The sequence below is a fragment of the Elgaria multicarinata genome, chromosome 3, assembly GCF_023053635.1.
Source record: "Elgaria multicarinata webbii isolate HBS135686 ecotype San Diego chromosome 3, rElgMul1.1.pri, whole genome shotgun sequence".
Classification (NCBI taxonomy): Eukaryota; Metazoa; Chordata; class Lepidosauria; order Squamata; family Anguidae; genus Elgaria; species Elgaria multicarinata.
Genome location: NC_086173.1, coordinates 9,425,639 through 9,446,403, shown reverse-complemented (window position 1 = coordinate 9,446,403; position 20,765 = coordinate 9,425,639). Strand labels below are relative to the sequence as shown.

The window sequence follows — 20,765 nt, the reverse complement described above, 5'->3', positions numbered from 1 at the left end:
CACAGTGGGACTTACTTCTGACTAGACGTCAGAGCCTCAGCACGCTTACATGGGAGTAAGCCCCATTGAACACAGTGGGACTTACTTCTGAGTAGACGTCAGAGCCTCAGCATGCTTACATGGGAGTAAGCCCCATTGAACACAGTGGGACTTACTTCTGAGTAGACGTCAGAGCCTCATCATGTTTTCTTGGGAGTAAGCCCCACTGAACACAGTGGGACTTACTTCTGACTAGACGTCAGAGCCTCAGCACGCTTACATGGGAGTAAGCCCCATTGAACACAGTGGGACTTACTTCTGAGTAGACGTCAGAGCCTCAGCACGCTTACATGGGAGTAAGCCCCACTGAACACAGTGGGACTTACTTCTGAGTAGACGACAGAGCCTCAGCATGTTTTCTTGGGAGTAAGCCCCACTGAACACAGTGGGACTTACTTCTGACTAGACGTCAGAGCCTCAGCACGCTTACATGGGAGTAAGCCCCATTGAACACAGTGGGACTTACTTCTGAGTAGACGTCAGAGCCTCAGCATGTTTTCTTGGGAGTAAGCCCCACTGAACACAGTGGGACTTACTTCTGAGTAGACGTCAGACCCTCAGCACGCTTACTTGGGAGTAAGCCCCACTGATCTTAAAGGGGTGCTCTTGGTGGGGTGAACTCCTTTATCCAGGCCTGGATTAAGGATCAGGCTAAATACATTACGGAGAAGGAGGGCTCAAAAGGCAACATTTTCATATTTCCTGCTATTGCTCACTTCTCCACAGCTTTCCGCTTGTAGCTTCCCCCTAATTTGTCCCCCAACCCAACAATCATTGCTTCTATTTGCCTGAACAATCACCCCATGCTGGTTTAAACCAGTTTGAGCAAAAATACTAACCCAGAATAAAAACAGCTTCCCTTTCCCCTTTTGTCACCCCAAAACTGGATGAGTCAGCTCTGATTTTGCTTGAGACTGCTTTGAGGACAGTGATAAATGTTTGTTTTTCTGTCCTTGGACACTAGAGATCTAGCTGATTATGTATTCGACTGTAGACTCTATGTAGCATTAAAACAAAAATGAACACTTCATCTTTTCTTTTCTTTTTAAAAATGCTTCCTTCAGTACCTAAGAAGCTGGCTTTCTTAATAAGTACAAATGTGTCAAGATTATTTATTTGGCTACTATCTTTGCTTATTTAACAAATGCTCTCTGTACATAAATGTGACCACTTCTTCATTTTTATTCTATTTTGGTATGCTATAATCTACATTCTGTATTTATTTTGAAGAGGTTTTACATCGTAGGGTGAAAAATGTTGATGTACTTTAAAAACAAAACAAAAAACCTTATGGTATGGACTAGATGTTATTTATATAGCTTTACCACAAAAGCTAATAAATCCACTGTAATGACTGCTCAAGGCTGCCAAGAGCGTTAATAAGAGGCCTGGGATTTGATACCAATGCCATGTCTAATGTTCGCCCACAGAGCCCCCCATCTATACGACAACAGGATTGCTCCTCATTGAATAGAAACCCAAATTTTTGTAGATTCGAATCTAGGCAAAGAGTGTCACACTGCAGCAGCAAATGCGATGTATCTCCTGAATTTACTGCTCAGAATATACAGTCATAGGAGAGCCCTTGTGGAGCAAAGTTGCTCCAGTGGGCATGAACCTTTTTTTGTAGTGCAGTTATTAATGCGCACATATGCACATACAGAACCCTAACGTTTTATCTCCGGAGTTCCGCAGATTCATATAAGAGAAAAACCAGGGGGGTGAGAACGAGGCAGCAGAGGAGGATGCGAGAGGGGGGCTGAACACGTCTCCTCCCTCTTGCTGCCCTCTTTGTTTTAATTTTATAAGCTCTATCTGCGGACCTCCACAGATTCATATAAATAAAAATGAAAATGGCGGGAAGGTGTAAGGAAGGGGTAAATTCATACATGGAATGGCTGTTCTTAAAAAATGTAAAAATGTTAAAGTGTCCCATTGTTATGGTTTTTATGAGCGGATGATCGGCCAGCTGCATGTGGGCGTACAGGTACATCCTGGAACCGCTTGGGGCCAGGCCGGGCGACCTTGAGCGAAATTAACATCTCAGGAGAAGTGTGAAAGACATCATCGCAGGGAGAACCGAAGGGTGGGGGGAAGAGTGAAAATGTTTCTATAAAGGGATACTTTTGAAAATGGGTCTTTTGTCCTGAGCTGGCTGACTCCATGGCTGGGTGACGTATGACATTGCAATTTAGTATTTTAGTTTGCTGGTTTTGGGGTTCAATATATATCTGCATGTATTCGTAGTTTTAGTTGCTAATCCTGTTTGCTTGCCTCTTTCCTAATAAAATAAATTGGGCTTAAACCTCCAAATCGTGAGCTGTGTGCGGTTATTCCGGAGATCTGTGCAAAATCCAGTGGAAAGCCAGCTTGGCTGGGTCCAGTTTCCTTTACAGAAGGAACGAGGCAGCCAGAGGAGGACACGATGGGTGGGAAGGCGGGAAATCAGCCAATCACTTTGTCCTGCCCTCAAAGACACACCCACATTCCAAAATTCAATTTAACTCCCCCAACGACACATAACTATAATGCAGTGCAAACTCAAAGGTTTATCACAACTATGAATCTGCACATATTCCAGTTAAAAACCCAGCACTGCGACGAATGGGCGGCTGCATCATGTGTCCTGAAATGCAAATCTGCGCGTTTAGGTCAGGGTAAAGAAGCCGTATAGACATCTCCAGAGTCAGAGTACAAGGAAATGGGGCGGAGCTTGGCAGCCTGAGCGATGGCGGGTTTCTTCTGAGGCTCTGAACGGCGCTTGCCGGAAAAGGCAATTATCTCTCTTCTAATGGGCATAAATCTTTGAGCAACCGACAGAAAATGATTATAAAACCAACAGGAGCTGGGAAAGTGGACAGATTTGAAGAAGGGAGGTGAGATGAACTATGATTAATGCAATGTCTGTCTAAACGGCAACTCTCAAAAGTGAAAGTAAACGCTGACTCTGACGCAGTTTAAAAAGAAGGAATTTACGCTTGCCGGACATTGATTTGTGTTATAACCTTTCATCTTTATCTCACATGGGAACGATTGAAATGCTGGCTTTCTAAGGTGGAAGTTGTTGATTGGATTTATTGGCGTGGCGAGAAGGGGGGGTGAAGGAGCGAAAAAAGCTGCATTTGGCATTCGGTGAGGGAGATGTGGGATGCTGAGAGACTGTGAATGATTAAATCTGATCCCCTCTAGTGAATGCTGTTGTGAACTGGATATTCCCCCCCTCGTGAAGAAGGAAGTCAGTTTGCTATACAATAGAGAAGCCAGCATGAGTTGCTAAGGAAGTAAGCTACTCTAAGATTTATGCCCTACTCAGAAGGGTCCCATGCCAAACATTAAAAGGAAGATCAAAAGTTGGGAAAAGCTTAATATACAAAAAAAGAAACCTTCAAATCATAATTTGGCTCACCTCTCCTTCCTGGAAAGTACAGCCCCTGGAGTTGAACAGGAAGAGGAAGATATAGACCCAGTCTCTTTGGATACAATACCAAATAAAGAAAAAAACATGGCTGAAGGGGGAAAAGAAAGTGGTAGTAACCCTCCCTCTTTAATGGAAATCAAGGCTATTATAGCAGAAAATAACATTATTATTTTTAAAAAAATGGATCAGCATATGAGTGAATTCAGAAAACAAATGCGTACTATTGCGGATAAAGCGATGGAAAATTCGGATAAGATCAAAGAGATAGAGGCTAAAGCGGATCTGGACCAGAAGAAACAAGAGGCTTTTGAAAAATCAATTAATATACAATTTAAAGAATGGGAATTGCGTTTGATTGCCTTGGAAGATCAATCTCGTAGATCTTCGCTTCGAACAAAGCAGCTGAAGGAGACGCAAGGAGAAGATCTTAGAGAAATTATCGTGAACTGGTTCAAGGAGCTGATGCCTGACATACCAATAGATGGATCGGATCTGGACCGAGTCCACCGTGTGGGGGGGCAAAACTACAAAGGGACTAGAGACATATTGGTGAAATTTGGTAACTATTACAAAAAAGAGCAAATTATGAAAGAATTGAGATCTAAGGTTCAGATACAGTATAAAGGCAAACCAGTGCAAATTTACAATGATCTCTCTCAACACACATTAAATTGGAGACGTAGTCTTAAACCAATAACGGAAACATTAATGAAGAATAAAATTCCTTATGCATGGGGTTACCCGGTTTTTTTAAGATTTACATATGGGAGGAGGGAACACAGAGTAACCTCATTGGATCAAGGTAAAGATTTGCTGAAGAGGCTGGGTCTGGATGGGGAAGCAAATGGGGCTGGAGTGGGTGGGGGAGGGAATGAGGCTGGGACATCTGGAGAGTAAGAGAATTGTTAATCATGTTTGGAGATAATTGCAAATAGAAATGCTAATATAGAAACCTGCCGGCCAGGCACAGCACTGCCTCCCCCCCCCCCTTTAAAGTAGATGGCTGGAGTACTAGACTCACGGGGATATGGGGGGGGATTAGAGTGGGGGGGTGGGGAGGGGGGGAAGGTAGGGGAGGAGGGATTGGGGTAGGAGGGTGGGGGTTCTATGTATGGAGTTTGTGTTTTTATGTAAGTAAGTTTGAATTGCTGAGCACAAGGGATCGGAAGAGATTTCAAAAGGGTGATTATGGATAAAAAGATAAAGGTATCAACACTCAATGTTAAAGGTTTAGGGGCAGTCGTGAAAAGGAAGAGAATAGAACAAATGCTTAATAAAGAGGGATCAGATATTATAATGATCCAAGAGACACACCAAGGCTCCGAGAATTCGAATATGATAAAATTAAAGTGGTTAGCCTATTATGAAAAGTCATTAGGGACATCGAAAAAAAATGGAGTGGCCACTTTGATTTCAAAAAAAAGTGGGTTTACATTAGAAGAAGTAAAAAAGGATGATAAGGGTAGATATCTTATGTTAAAAGGTAAAATTGAGGGAAAGGTCTATACTTTGATTAATGTTTATGCCCCAAATGAGAGGCATAGAGAGTTTTTTATAAAGTTGTTTAAAGAAATAGAAGAATTTAAGGAGGGGTATGTTATATTAGCTGGGGATTTTAATATGGTTATGGATAATAAATGGGACAGGTCAAATCCCACTAATGCTGAAAAGAGGAACAATATGACTATATTGAATAAATTAGTAAAAGAAAATGATTATTTAGATTCGTGGCGATTACTTAACGGGAATAGGCCTGGATTTTCATACTTTTCCCCAGTTCATCATACATACTCCAGGATAGATCATATATTTGTTTCAAAAGACTTTGCAACGAGGATTTGTAAAATGGAAATGGGGGTAATAAAAGTAACTGATCATGCCTTGTTAAGTTTAGAATTTACAGTTAAGAAAGATTATAAAGAGGCATATAGATGGAAGCTGAACACAAAGATATTGAAATACAATAAAATAGTAGATAAAATTCGGAAGGAATTGTCGGAGTCATGGGAAATTAATGAAAAAGGAGGAACAGCTGGGTCAGTCATTTGGGACACCATGAAGGCTGTAGCAAGAGGAATCTGTATTAGAGAAACATGTAGCTTAAAAAGACAACAACGTGCAGAACAGGAAAAGTTAGAGATAGAAATTAAAAACTTGGAGGAAAGATATTGGCGAGGTAAAGATAAATATAAATTAGTGGAAATACAAGCTAAGAAGAAACAATTAGAAAACTTAAATATAGAAGAGATTCAAAAGAATTTAATGTATATGAAAAGGGAATTTTTTGAAAACAGTGATAAGAACTCGAGGTTGCTTGCCAAGCTCACACAAAAAGAAAAAGGGAGGAATGGGATAGAAACGTTGAAAGATAGCCGAGGGAATTATTGTCATGCAATGAAAGTTAAAATAAAAATTTTTCAGGAATTTTATCAGGAATTGTACAAGGGTAAAGAAATTCAACAAGAAAAGGTGGAGGAGTATATTGGAAGGTTTATAAAGAAGGAAATAAAATCAGAATATAAGGAGTTAATGGAGTCAGTAATAACTCAAAGAGAAGTTGAAGAGGTTATTGATAAGTTAAAAGTGGGTAAATCACCAGGAGCAGATGGTTTGGGTCCAGAATATTATAAGGTCTTCAAAGATTGTTTAGTTCCAAAATTAATGGAACTTTATAATAGGATATTATCAGGAGAGAAGATACCTGAATCATGGGAACATTCAGTGATAATTCTGATCCCAAAACCAGATAAAGACTTGACTAATCCCGATTCTTATAGACCTATTTCTTTAATAAATCAGGATGCTAAAATTTTTACATCTATTATGGCCAAACGACTAAATAAATTTTTGGCAGAATATATAGGAGCAGATCAATGTGGGTTTGTGGTAGGAAGGCATATGCATAATTTAGTGGGTAGAGTTTTAAATGTAATAAATGTAATAAAAAAAGCAAATATTAAGGCAGGTATTATGGCATTAGATATTTTTAAAGCTTTTGATTGTGTGAGCTGGCAGGCACTAAAGAGTATTATAGATAAATTGGGATTTGGAAATAAATTTAAAAATGTAATAGAACAGCTATATTCCCAAAATACGGCGGTAGTGGTGGTAAATGACGGACTTACTGAAAAGATACGACTAGCCAGAGGAACAAGACAAGGATGTCCGCTCTCGCCGGTCCTGTTTGTAATGGTTATGGAAGTTTTGGCGAAGGCACTAAGGGAGGATAAAGAGTTAGAAGGAATTGGAGAGGTAAGGGAAATAAAGTTAAACATGTTTGCGGATGATACTTTATTGACCATTAAGAATCCATTAAGAAAATTAGAAAGAATTAAATATCAGTTGAGGGAATTTGAGGAAATTACAGGGTTAAAAATAAATTGGTCTAAATCAGAGATGATGTTGTTTAACTATACTAAGAAGGAAGAAAAGGATTGGGAATTTAAGGGAATGGAATTGAAAGTTAAGAACGAGATTAAATATTTGGGAATTAAAATTACAAAAAATCTAGAGAATTTAGAAAGGGAAAATTTAATGAGGTTAAAGAAGGAGGTACTAGAGAAATTGGAGAAATATAAAAGATTAAATTTATCTTGGTTTGGGAGAATAGCTTTGATAAAAATGAAGATATTAGCTAAAATTAATTTTGTATTTAGGATGCTACCTATAAAAATATCAGAAACCGAGATAAAAAGTTGGCAAAATATTATTAATAAATATTGTAATGGAGAAAAGAGAGCAAGAGTGAATAAAAATAATTGGTACCTAAGCCAAAAAAAGGGGGGAATGGGTCTCCCAAACATAAAATTATACTACGTAGCAAATAGATTAAGACATGTTGTAGAAGCAATTATGGGAGTAGGAGATTTATATTGGATGGAGGAAAAAATCATAAGTAAGGTAGAGATGAATTTGGAGAATGTTTTTTTTAAAGATGGAGGAAGAAAGTGGGTTGGAAGTATAGATAATCCACTCCTGAGGACTCAATGGGAAATTTGGAGTAAATTTAAAGGGAAGCTGCTTCCGAGCAACTCTCCCTTAGCACCGATAATAATGTTAAAGAATTTCCCAGAGGATCTAAAGGGCAGATTATGTAAAATATTAAAAGAGAAAAATAAAATAAAATTAAAGGATTGGGTAAGAGATATTAAAACAAGAGAGGATATGGAAAATTTGTTAATGGAGAAGAAGCTATCTTGGCTAGAATATGGTCAATTAGAACAATGGAATAAAAAGTGGATTAAAGATAATAGAATGTGCAGAAAGATGACGAGGTTTGAAGAATTAGTAGTAAGTAAGGAGAAAGGAAAAGGAGGTAGTATAGTTTCAAAAGGATTAATGAGTGAAATATATAAAATATTGTTAGAGAAGGAGTTTAGAGAGAATACAGAGAAAATGGTTTGGGAATCAGATTTGAAGATACAAATAGGGCGACAGAGCTGGGAGGGACTATGGAAACAAAGAGTGTTGAGAAGTTTATCAGTAAGAATAAAGGAGAATTATTTTAAAATTTTATGGAGGTGGTACCTAACCCCGGTTAGATTGAATAAGATAAGTGATCAACATTCAGCAAATTGTTGGAGAGGTTGTGGGGAAAAAGGAACGTATTTACATATGTGGTGGCAATGCAAATATGTACAAAGATTATGGAAGATGGTGTTCTCAGAAATTGAAGAAATAGTGGGAATGAAAATAGAACAAACGCCAAAGATTGCATTGCTGTCACTATTTGAAGATATAAAGTGTGGAAAAGAAACTATAGAGCTGATATCGAGTTTGCTGGTTGCAGCACGATTGATGGTAGCTAGGAACTGGAAGATTCAAGGGGAATATTCTATTGAGGAATGGTATAAAGAAGTATGGGACATAGCCATTAATGATAAACTGACATGTAATATTAAGTGGAGAAAAGGCGTAACTAAAATAAATGAGTTCGAAGGAATCTGGAAACAGTTCCTAGTGTTTGTGTTTACTAAGGGAAGTGGGAAACCACCAGCAGAAGAAACGATTAGATTTTGGACTCAAGAATGATCCCGAGGTGGGGGGTGCACTTTTATGTTAAGAACGAAGATGTTGTAGTGTGATAAGGCATATGTAATAGTTTTTGATATTTGTACTCAACAATTATTCAATATGTATACAGCAGACATTTGATGTATTTTTTTTTCTTATTGTGTTTGTTTTAGTTATATTTTGGAAATGTTTATCTATGTTTATATAGTGTTGAAAATGAATAAAAATTATTAAAAAAAAAAAAAAAAAAAAGAGTACAAGGAAATGAAGTCTCCTCCTTAAAGAGCTATTGTGCAGGTCACTGAAATTGCAGCCAAGAAGAGTGAAGGTGGATGATACCTAGGTGTTCCTCCATAGTGATTAGGAAGTTATTCCTTGTCCACAGAGCATGCAGCAATAAGAAAAGAGCAGACATTGGGCAGAGAAATCTATGCTTGCTTCTTCAAAACAAACAATGGGGAAAGGATCAAACATTGCCCCACTTTTAGGGAAAGGAGTGTAATGGAAATCAGGGTCCACCTGACGTCCCTGCAAGGTAGGCTCCTGGACCAAACATCCTAGACTCCCAGGCAAACCACCTCCCTAGCCCTGTCCCCAATTGGGATGAGCCAGATGTTCCAGGAATAAAGCACTAACTCACATTAGGGACCAACACCACTAAGACTAACATGTAGGGCCTTGGTCGGTAAAAGCTAAGCAAAGGAGAAATGCCAACCAACCAATGCCCTTCCCAGGCCCCTGATACCCCCTCTCAACAGGAGTGAGACCCACGCTCTTTCCCACAGCTGCAACAAGTTAACTTCTCAGCCCCTCTGATAATCCCCAGGTGCTACAGTGGGAGTTAGAAGGGCCCAGCAAAGATGGCCTTAGCAGGCGCTCCCAGCTCTTTCCCTCCCACCCATGCCTGGGACAGCGAAGCTCGAAGCACAATAAGATACACATTCGGGCAGACACAAAAAAGCAACATTAAATCAGATAGCGCGAAACCCAAGTCCTTCACAAAGAGCAGTGAACAATTGCCTTTTAAAAACACACACACACACGCAGAGAGCAGCGTGGTGGACTGGTTAAAACATTGGCCTTGAATTAGTTCAGCCTTGATGCTCATTGGGAAATCTTGCATCACTCACTCTCTTTCAGCCGAATCTACATCACAGGGTCATTGTGAGGATCAACTGGGGTTGGGGTTGCCAGATGCAAAGGAGGGCAGGGCTACCTCACTTTCAATAGTTGTGTAAAGGAGGAGTCTTGTGGCAAGCTGCACCTGCTGAAATTCCCTCTTCTACACAACTATACATTCTATTACCTAGGGTGACGATATGGAAAAGAGGACAGGGCTCCTGTATGTTTAACAGTTGTCTAGAAAAGGGAATTTCAGCAGGTGTTATTTGTATGCAGGAAGCACCTGCAGAAATTCCTTCATCTCAACTGTTAAAGCTGCAGGAGCCCTGCCCTCTTTTGTATTACCACTATCTACATAACTATTAATGGGGCAGGAGACTTGTTCTCATTTGCATCTGCCTACCCTGCCCACACATCACCATGAGCATCTCTACACTAGTGATATATGGCACGTTTGTGATTGGCCAGTCATAGACGTTTGCAGGTCCGAACCTCCAGGATGTCTCTCACTCCTTCCTCTGGAAATCTCGCTCTAAGAAAACCCAGAGATATTCTGGTTCTTTTGGCAGCGTGGGTTTTCCCAGCGTCTAAAGTTGAAGTATTGCAGCCACTAGATGGCACTGTCCCATCCAAGGCTATGAGCACTGAAAGGAAGGGACATTTTCAATAAATAACCTCGTGGTTGCCAATTCAAACCACGTGGTCGCCCTTTTCCACCTGTGTAATGGAGCCCATCACAATCGTGCAAAGGAGCAGCCTTGGTAAAGCAGGTGGCAGGGCTAAAGCTACTTCGAAGCCACCCGCAGCTCTTGCACCTTTAACAATTATACAGAAGTGGGGGATTTCAACTGAACAAACTTAAAGTATCAGCGCAATACAACATGACTTAACTTTGTCAACACTCACCCGGAATTCCATTACATCCACAAAGGTCTGATAATAGGCACTGAGTGCCCGGAAAATATCTGCTTTCTCTTTGTGTACTGGACCCAAATGTTGCTGTAAAGAAAAGGCAAAGAGATCATGAATAGGTTGGACTGAGCAACAGCAGCACTTTGTGCCCCATTCTTAGCAGTAGCTCCATTGATGGGGAATGCCTATTGTGTCTTCATTTGGGATATAGGAGAAAGGCGGAACAGCTGAGCCTGGGAGTGTTTGGGCCTGAAGAATGCTCCTGGGAGGATGCCTCCCAAGTACACGCCACATAGCTTGTTCGCCACTTCCATGCTCAGTACACCACCAAGCCAGGTCCAGGGAGTAGTGTTGTGCCATCATTTGGAATAGAGGAGGAAGGCGGAACAGCTAGCTTCTGCCTGCTCATGTGAAGGGCCACTCCCCAAACACTCCCAGGCTCAACTGCTCCGCCTTCCTCCTCTATCCCAAATGAGGGCACAACACTACCCTTCCTAGGAGTTGATTATTAACCCACCATTGACTATTGTGTTGTGCGAATGCAGCCTCTATCTTCCGTAAACAGGGACCAGAAAGTTCAAGCATATAAGACCCGCTCTGGCCCGCTTGCATTGGCTGCCTGTATGTTTCTGAGCCCAATTCAAGGTGCTGGTTTAAACCTAATAAAGCCTTACACGGCTTGGGACCACAATACCTAATGGAACGACTTTCCTGACATGAACCTACTCGAACATATGTTTAACATCTAAGGTCTTCTTCCGGATGCCTACTCCACAGCTCAGAGATGGCAACAAGAGAGAAAGCCTTCTCTGTGGCAGCCCCCCAACTGTGGAACAATCTCCCTGATGAGACCCACCTGGTGCTGACATTGTAATCTTTTAGGCGCCAGGCATTTAGCAATATGTAATGAGCCTGGGTCTGTTTTTTGGCTCATCGTTTGTTAAATTGTTATAATGGTTTTAAATGTGTGTGCATTTTGCATGTTCTTGCGGCTTTTAATTTGTATATTGTTTTTAAGTGTTTTTATCTTATGTGAACCGCCCAGAGAGCTTCAGCTATGGGGCGGTATACAAATGAAATAAATAAAATAAAAATAAACTCACCGTTGACTAATAGTCAACTCGACCCTGGCCTTAATTCACACCACAGTTGATTATAATCATGTCGCATGGGGAGTACCCCCTCAATAATCAACTGTGGAGCTGACTATTAACCCACCATTGACTACTGTGTTGTCCAAACGCAGCAAGGGTCTTACCGTGCCGCTCCGCGTGTCCAAGTTGGGGAATTTCTTGTTGATATATTTGATGGAGGACTCCATGGTCTTCTCAGTGAAGAAAGTTGGCTTCGCCCGGGGATCCATGCATGTCTACAGAGATAACACAAAAGCACATTCATTGGGTTACTTGCCCAGTCATGCCCATTGCAGCACCTGGGTAATGTCTTCCCTTCATTATAGCTGACAGTAAGAAACACACAGAAATGTGGGTGAACCCTATAATCTCCCAGGACATCTGGTTTCTGACCTCACTATACTTGAGCAAAAGATGTTGAGGGAGCATATAAAGTGAAGCTTCAGAGTTTATTTAAAGATTTGGCCAGGCCACCACAAACAGTAGTTGTTACCCCTGTGTGATGTTATGCAGACTGAACACCAGCCAACCTGGCAAGCTAAGGTATGTCTGATGTTGTCATCCTCTATGATGTCAAGAGATTGAATCTTGTTCAATTTAACTGACTGAGTCATCTTTGCTCTCAGGATATATTCCCTTGTCTTTTAATCTCCCCTTGTATCATAATCTTCAGACCATTGCATGTAGTGCTCAAATGAGAGGAGGGGACTGGGGAGGAATCCTCTTACTTTTGGGGACAACCCCCTTAGCTGTTTTTGGAAGGTTACAAGCAGGGGTCTTCCTGCACCTTCAACCTCATCCACCTGTTGTGCTCATCTTCATCTATTTCACTGGATCTTATTTTCAGCCACTATTGCCTGTGATCCAGTTCTTCCAAATGTCCCTTCAGCACACTCATCACTTCCACTTTCAGTTAACAACCTATGGTCACCCATGGTTTGTTGTTCGGTGAACTCTGAGTTGTTTAACCCCTAAACTACTCAGAGTGTCTGGGTTTGGACAGCACACCAACAACCTATGAACTGGGTGATTGCAGGTTGTTAAAGCAGAAGTGACAAGTGCCAGAGGCAGTGCGCTCACTCCTGCTAGATTTTGGCAATTAACCTACAATTGCTATTACATGCAAGTCTCTGTGTCATTGTGCAGCAGATCCACAAAAGCAGGCAAGTTAGCCTTTTTATTGGACCAACATAAAATTGGAGGAAGTGAATGTATGCTGTTCCTCAAAACTGTATGCTTAACAAATAGTTCTATATAGCTTATTTGTTGTTGTTGAACAAATATATAACTTTGCCAAACAGCTGAGCAGCTAAACATAAAAAGCCTCATACAACATTAAAAATGCAATACAATCATAAAATCAGAGGGAAATTATAACATCTGTAAATCCAATGCAAAAATCCTAAAAAGTGAATGAAAAGGGCTTGTGTTGCTTTCTGACAGCTTGGAGGCTGGGATATCAATCAATTCAAATGCCTACCAGGGCCACAACAATATAGGCCCTGCCTGTTCCATCCTGGCTTTTCCTTCTCAAGGGTTAGGTGAGGTTGTATGAAGAGGAGGAGATCGCTACAATAAGTATCCCTAACTCAGACCATATAGGGCTTTCAAGGTAAAAGCTGGCACTGTGAATTGGGGCTAGGCTCATATAGGAAACAAGTGCATTTATTTATTTATTACATTTATATCCCGCCTTTTTTCCTCCAAGGAACCCAAGGCGGCATACATAATCCTCCTCTCCATTTTATCCTCACAACAAGCACCCTGTGAGGTAGGTTGGGCTGAGAGTATGTGACTGGCCCAAAGTCACCCTGTGGGTTTCCATGGCCAAGTGGGGACTAGAACCCGGATCTCCCAACTCCCATTCCAACACTCTAGCCACTACACCACACTGGCCCAATTGTTTCAAGATGGTTGTTTAGCCCCCCACCCACCCATGTTGAAGTCTGCCAGTCTTTCCCAATATAAATTAGTCAAGTAAAAGGGGTCACCTTCACCTTGTACAACCTGGCTATCCCAAAACAGATCTACATGACCGTCAACGTGGGCTTTTGTGGGGTGATGAAACATGAGCTGGTTCTGGGTGGGTACCGAGTCCAGTCACCTTACCACTGTGACAGGTTCACATGGCTAGGTAACAATGCCCTGAAGCAGTTCTTTTTCTCTAGGCCAGCACAACTTGAGAATGCAGCTCATTGTGACCTGCCAGTTGCTTAGCAAGTCCCCTGTTACTGCAGTCCCGCCAAGACTGGATTAGAAAATTTCTGTTGGGTCATCATACCTGGCTGGTCACAGACTGTGTAAAGTTTGCTTTTTTAAAAAAAAAGGTTCCAGGGCCCAACAGCCTTCCTTCAAATCCTCAAAGATCTGGGGATTTTTGCCCAGTTTGCACAACCACCATGGCTTGTTTAAGCTGTATTGCGTGCTATTTGCTTAATTACCCATCTGGACACATGTCATCTGAATGCAGGCAGCATGGCTTGTGGAGGGGGAAACAACCCTCAAATAGCCCATGGGTTGTTCATGGGTTATTTGAGGGTTGTTTCCCCCTCCAACAAACTATGCCGCCCAGGTTTGGATGACACAAGCTGTGCCTGGTCAGGTAATTAGGAAAATAGCACCTGGCACACATCACTGCTCAAATGAACTTTGTTTCAGCTGTGGCAATCATACAAACTGGGTCATGCAGTAGCAAAAAGAATCAGTTTGCATAAGACCAGAGGAATGTGACTTCTGTCGTTAGAACATGAACTCAACCTGGGAATTAAGGACAGTTTTCCAGGCTGAATCTTGTTTGATTGAGTTCAGAATATGCCAAACTGGTCACTGGTCACTAAGTATTTTGGTATCAGTGCTGGGATTGAGGAACAGGAATGTGTGTAGTTGTTACTTTCATTTCTATACTGCCCAATAGCTGAAGCGCTCTGGGATTCCAGGGAGACAGGAGCGAGCCCTCTGACACCGTCCTGAAATTAAGAACCCAGTGTGATAGTTTGCTTCTATTTATTATCTTGAATCAACAGAAAAAGTGGGCATGTTTGTACTCTTATGCATTTCCTGGACTGGTGAAAAGCTCTACAGTTAGCACTGCTGCTGGGCTTAGTTTTCTTCAAGTGAGAATTCTCTAGAGACTTAAGGCGTCTCCATAATAGTCACTTTACTTACAAGTAGAACATAAGTGGAACCCCACAGCAGGCATTCCTACAAGTCAGGAGATCTGTAAGCCCCACCTCGGATCTCCAACACCCAAGGCACTTCATCCAACTTGGAGCTCTTTCCTTCTGTTTCCAACAATAACAACAAAACCCCATCAAAGGGCTGCCTGTCTTTTAAGACCAAGCATTCACCTTGGACTCACCTAACCCTAACCCTGTTGGTGAATTGCCCATCCAAAGCAATTAAAGGAATAACATTCTCTTTGTTAAATCCCGAACTCTAAACAAGTGGCACTGTAAGGAGAAACCAGAGCAACAGACCCATCTACAGGAATCAGTCAGCAAACTCCCAAGACTGTTAATCTACATGTGTATGCTTCTAATGAAAATTCGCCCGATTACACAAACACACAGGCACCCCAGCCATTCTGAGCACACCCCACTGCCATTTTGAGCAACGTGAAATGCCACAATTGCGCCGGATGGTGTTTAAAGCAATTTTACAATAGTCATAATTACTATCAAAATGAATGTGAAGGCTTCACAGAGTGGCCTCATAGGAAGGGGAAAGAGGGCACCGAGGATAGATTTGTTTTAAAGCCGTGATCAGATCTGCTGTTGCCACTGTGAAAGAGGAAGTCCCAGAGAGTCCTCCCCCAACACTTTCATACAACAAGAAGAGGAAACAGCTGCCTGTTTGTGGTGCATCCGTGTTTGCTAACATGGCGCTAAAGCTTCAGCCAGTGGCATTTTTGCTCCCATCCCCTGGACCTTTCTTCAGCCATCAGATAGAGAAGCCAAGAATAGGGGTGACTCCATATATTGTACTGGGCTGAATGTATTGAAGAGTTGGCCTTGAACTGAGACACCCGGCTTCAAATTCCCGTTCAACCATGAACATAATTGGGTGACATTGGGCCAGTTTTGCTCTTTCATTCAGCCTCATCTACCTCACAGGGCCATTGTGAAAATAATAATAATAATAATAATAATAATAATAATAATAATATGGGGAAATCTCATGTAAGCTTCTATGAACTCTTTAGAGGAAAGGGGCCAAGGGTGTGGAGAGCTAGAGATCAGAACTCCTGGTTACAGTTCTTGGTTTGAAATAGTGGTGGTGGTGCCCAATTGACTAGTAGGCAGAACTCTTGATTTGAGCCCAGTTGTGAGATAGTGAAGCCTACACCCACCCCTGAAAAGTTGGGTTGCAGCAAATGCTCGTACCTCCTTAAAGGAGGAGGCCCACATCACACTTAAGGTGCTTGCTTATCCAGCCCTTTCAAACAAAGATCCCTCTCCTTTTCCTTCAAGCCAGCAGTAGAGCTCTCCCCCCTGCCCCCCATCTTCTACTTCATCAGACCCCCTTCCCAGAGCAAGGTGTTGATCTGCTTCCCTGGAGAACATGAAGACCTGAGCTGGATCACAACGGCTCCTACCTTCCTGATATTGTACATGCGAATGAGGACTCCTTTGCCCCTCTCATTAAGGATAGTCAGCTTCTCCGCAAACTTGTGCTGGTACACCGAAGGCAGAGACATCTCCTTCCAGAATTGGAACTGCCCCTTTGAAGCAAGACCCCAAAGTGTGGGGAGGGGGCAATACAAGGAGAGAATTCAAAAAGGCAAGAGGTCTGAGCACCATGCAACAGCCACACCCGGCAACACGACGAGCTGCACTCGTTCTGTGTCGCGACTTTCTCATTGGGCCTCCAGCTGCAAGCGAGCTTCACTCCAACACTTCCCCCTTGAGTAGTGGTTAACGCAACTTCCCTTCTGGGGCTGGGACTTCCTGTGGCTGGGGTGCATAATAAGCCCAACAGCTCCAAGCAAAGCTTCTATAGAACATACTAATTTGGGGCTGTTGCAGGAAACCTCTTCCTCCAGACTGTTACTTCACTGCTTCTGCCTAACCTCAACTACTATATTAGGATTGCCACCCTTCCTCTTAGGTTTCTGTGCCTAATGTGTAATGCTGCATGACAGGCAGAAATCCCATAGGTGAAGCTGCAATGTATTTGTTGATTGATTTTTATACCGCCCAATAGCCAAAGCCCTCTAGGTGGTTCAGAAAAATTAAAACCCTAAAATACAATGTGATAAAGCTTTGGCGATTGGGTGGTATAAAAATGTAATAAATAAAATAAATAAATATAAAACCATGAGAGAGCAATCCTATGCCCTCTAGACCAGTGGTTCCCAATTGGTGGTCCATGGACCCCAGGGGGGTCCACGTAACCCACCCAGGGGGTCCGTGGCACCATTCACATATCCACCATTCATTTCTGGAGTCCAATGACAATGAATTCCTACCAGAAGTAAAATATAACATCACTGAGCACCTGCAACTAGCTTCAGAGATTACTTCCCTGCACCTAATCCTGAAAACTCATGCATAAGGAACCCTTTTGAATGTGATGTACAACTAGGGTGACCAACTGTCAGGATTTCCCCGGATTTGTCCTGGTTTTTGTTCTTTCCATGGTGTCAGGGGGGATTTTCTATAATTTTCAATAATGTCCTGGAATGACACACCTTCCTCTTTAAGGCTGCCATTAGCAGGGCAAGGAGTTGCTGAAGAGTTTGGGTTTGTGTAATGGTGCAAGTTTGGAAGAAGCAGATGGGAACGGAAGTGAAGCTGGGGCGTCTGGGATGTAATAACTTTGATAACTGATAATGAGATAATAGTACATAAATTTTGTAAAAGCATAGAGATCTTGCCATTAGCATGGCAGGAGGGAATGACATGCTTTCTTGAGGCACGTCATTCCCCTACCCCGAGCTCCAATTGAGGTCTTAAAGGGGAAAGTGGGTCATTCGTGGACATTATAGAAAAGGTCCCAATTGGAGTGGATGGTGGTGGTGCAGAATGAAATCCTTTCCCCTCCTCCACTCCAATCGGGTTCTTTAAGGTGGCGGGGGAATAACATACTTTCTGCAGGACTCAGAAAGCTGCTTCCCCCACACACACACACACTAGGTGTCCTCTTTTTTGGTTTCCCAAATATGGTCACCCTAGTACAACTAACAACTCTATCTGCGGAAGAGCAAGATGCACTTATGACTTGTGATGGTTCATTGAAATCATTTTTCAAAGAATATAGACTGGACCAATTCTGGGTGACGGTTTTTCCTGATTATAAGAAGGAAAGGAAAGGAACCTCTCATGCAAGCACTGAGTCATTGCTGACTCTTGGAGGGACGCAAGCTTTCGCTGACGTTTTCTTGGCAGGCCTTATAGCAGGGTGGTTTGCCGTTGCCTTCCCCATCCATTATTACCTTTCCCCCAGCTAACTGGGTACTTGGGAGAATGGAAGGCTGAGTCGACCCAAGCCGGCTGCCTGAAACCAGCTTCCGCTGGGATCGAACTCAGGCCGTGGGGAGAGTTTCAGCTCTCCAGGTGAAAAAGCTTTGAAACATCTAGTTTCCTTTTGTTCCACATATCTTTGTGAACAAACATTTTCGATATCTTGTTATAGGAAGAACAAGCATAGAAATCAGCTCGATGTTGCTGCAGATTTGAGATTAAAAGTAGGAAATATTGAACTGGATGTGGAAGGGATTGTTAAGGACAAAAAGAGGCATGATTTCTCCCATCACATTTAAGTTCAGTAGCTGCTAGACATGTCATAATTTGTTCAATTGTAAACTAGACGTTAGTAAAATTAAATTTGTCTTTATATCCCTAACTAAATCATTGTCATTTTTACATGATAATATCACAAATATCACAAATTTTATGGTCTGATTTTTAGTATACCTAAAATCCTTTGCTAATTAGGGGCTACCCCTTATTTTCTCCAAAAAATTACTTCGCACAGGTAACTACCATAGAGATAACAATTTTTTCAAAAGTAGGGGGTCCATGGCTTGGCATTTGAAGAGCAAGGGGTCCACAGTACTTAGCTAATTGGGAACCACTGCTCTAGACAGCACCTGGAGGAGAGGGAGAATAGGATAGTTCAATTTCCTGGCTTCCCATCACTCCTCTTTCTTAAGAGGAGAGACAATGGCTGAGTTTGGACAACACGCTAACCAACGGGGGTGGGATGGGTAATAGGAACAGACTATTCTCACAATCCTCAACCAGGCCTGTGTGTTTAGCCTTACAAGTCCAGTTTCAAGGCACAGAGCAGCATACGGAACACAGCATGGCATGCTTAGGATCTTCCGTAGAAAGACTGATTGAACACGTTCCAAGGCTGGCAGGGAGATTAGTACTGTCTACTATACTAGCAGGCTGAATTGCACAGTGTAAGAATACTAGTTTGTCTGGAGGATGTCAAGATGTTTTTGTATGGTTTGTGGTTGTTTTATGCCAATAAAGGTACATTGATTGATTGATTGATTGATTGATGAACAGAATGGGAAACAACCATTGATTAGCGTGTTGTCTGAACTCAGCCAATGGCTGAGTTGGGACGACACAATAATCAATGGGGGTGGGAATAGGAGGGACATTGAAATCAACAGTTGCTTTGTGTGTTGTCCGAACCCAGCCAACGACTATCCATATATATACGTTCTTTCATCTGTTTGTTTTCTTAGTCTCACCTCACCATGACTTCAGTAACCAGGTAACTTTGCTGCAATTATGTCACAAAGTTCCCCCAGAAAGCCGCCATCCCATTGGCTGGGCCTACAGTTAAACTGTTAGGTAAGGCAGAATCTGAATCAGCTGGAATCCAGCAGTTTGAATGCAGCCCTCTTGATCTGATTGGAGAAAGATCCTGAAAGTCTTGAACAAGCCAGTCACAAGCAAGTCATAAGGAAACGGTGCTTCCGTTTATTGCCAGCTAATCTAGAGGGAGGAGTATAAAAGACAGAATTATTCACACTTGAGTTGTAAGTGAAGACATTTTTTATTATTTAAAACAAAGTTTTTAGTCTAGTGACTGGTAAGTTGGCAAGTGTGTGTTTGTCCAACAGACAAACCTTTATGTGGCTTATTTCTAAGCAGTGATGAATTTCTGCTGATCTTGGAGTTGGAGGGGGTTTACTATCCTTAGGATTACTGTCTTGGAGTTACTATTACTATGTTTTTAGGATAGTTACTGTTACTATTACTTAGGATACTAAGAATACTATTACTATTTTAGGATAGATTAGGATACTATTACTAGGCTACTATAACTATTACTATAGTGATACTATTAAAAGGATACTAAGATTACTATTACTAGGGTACTATTACTTAGGATACTAGTATTACCATTATTAAGATAGTTACTATTACTATTTTTAGGATTACTTCTTGGAGTTGCAGGGAGATTACTGTTCTTGTGTGGTTATAATGACTGCATGATAAGCAGAAAACGACAAGATTTCTAGTTTCATCAACTGTTTCAGCCTCTAAGATTACATTCCAGCTTCCCCAGTCCTTGCGAGGGTCATACTCTGTGCTTTCTACAGTCACACAGCCAGGCAAGACGTTCAATAGTTCACACTATATCTCTCCATAAGAACGCTTTGAATATCCTGGTACGCTTCCTGGATGATATAGAACATAGGCTTTCAACCAGTGTGTATCCATAGCATTCTCTTGTCTGTCCTTAAAATAATGATAAAAGAAAGTCTTGGGTTCAGGACAGGTATTACACCAAAGCATGGTTTGACATTTTATCAGAATCAGGCCAACTATGAAACATTAAATTATGACCGCCTAATCAGAGCACGCAAGGAGCTGGGGGAGCAAAATGTGAACATGGGGCTGTTCATGTAGTGCCAACTTCTAGCTTGGAATTTGTCTCAATTGACCAGAGAAGCAGAAAGACTTGCAGAGTTAGAAAAAAGGGCAAGTGGGCCCAAATAGGGGGGCTGATAAATTGGATATCAATTGGACTACACTACTGGTGAGGTGTAGAAGTTGAGTATGGAAGCTTCCTGGCATATTGGACTCACGGAGAACATGCTGAAGTCTGCTGTAGTAGGCTTATGGTGGGCGAGATAGACGGAGCACATAATGAATCTATGG

At 41.9% G+C, this 20,765-nt stretch overlaps 1 protein-coding gene across 1 annotated transcript in view; it reads right to left on the bottom strand.

Annotated features, from left to right (window-relative positions):
- The window catches only part of NCKAP1L (NCK associated protein 1 like), an 88,306-nt gene extending 71,814 nt beyond the window's left edge, over nt 1-16,492 (bottom strand). Inside the window, exons 1-3 of the mRNA XM_063119255.1 lie at nt 16,232-16,492; nt 11,763-11,873; nt 10,499-10,591 (exon numbers count right to left, since the gene is read on the bottom strand). Coding sequence (XP_062975325.1) covers nt 10,499-10,591; nt 11,763-11,873; nt 16,232-16,333 — 306 coding nt within the window. The 5' untranslated portion in view covers nt 16,334-16,492. The remainder of the gene's footprint in view (nt 1-10,498; nt 10,592-11,762; nt 11,874-16,231) is intronic.
- Nucleotides 16,493-20,765: the final 4,273 nt, after the last annotated feature.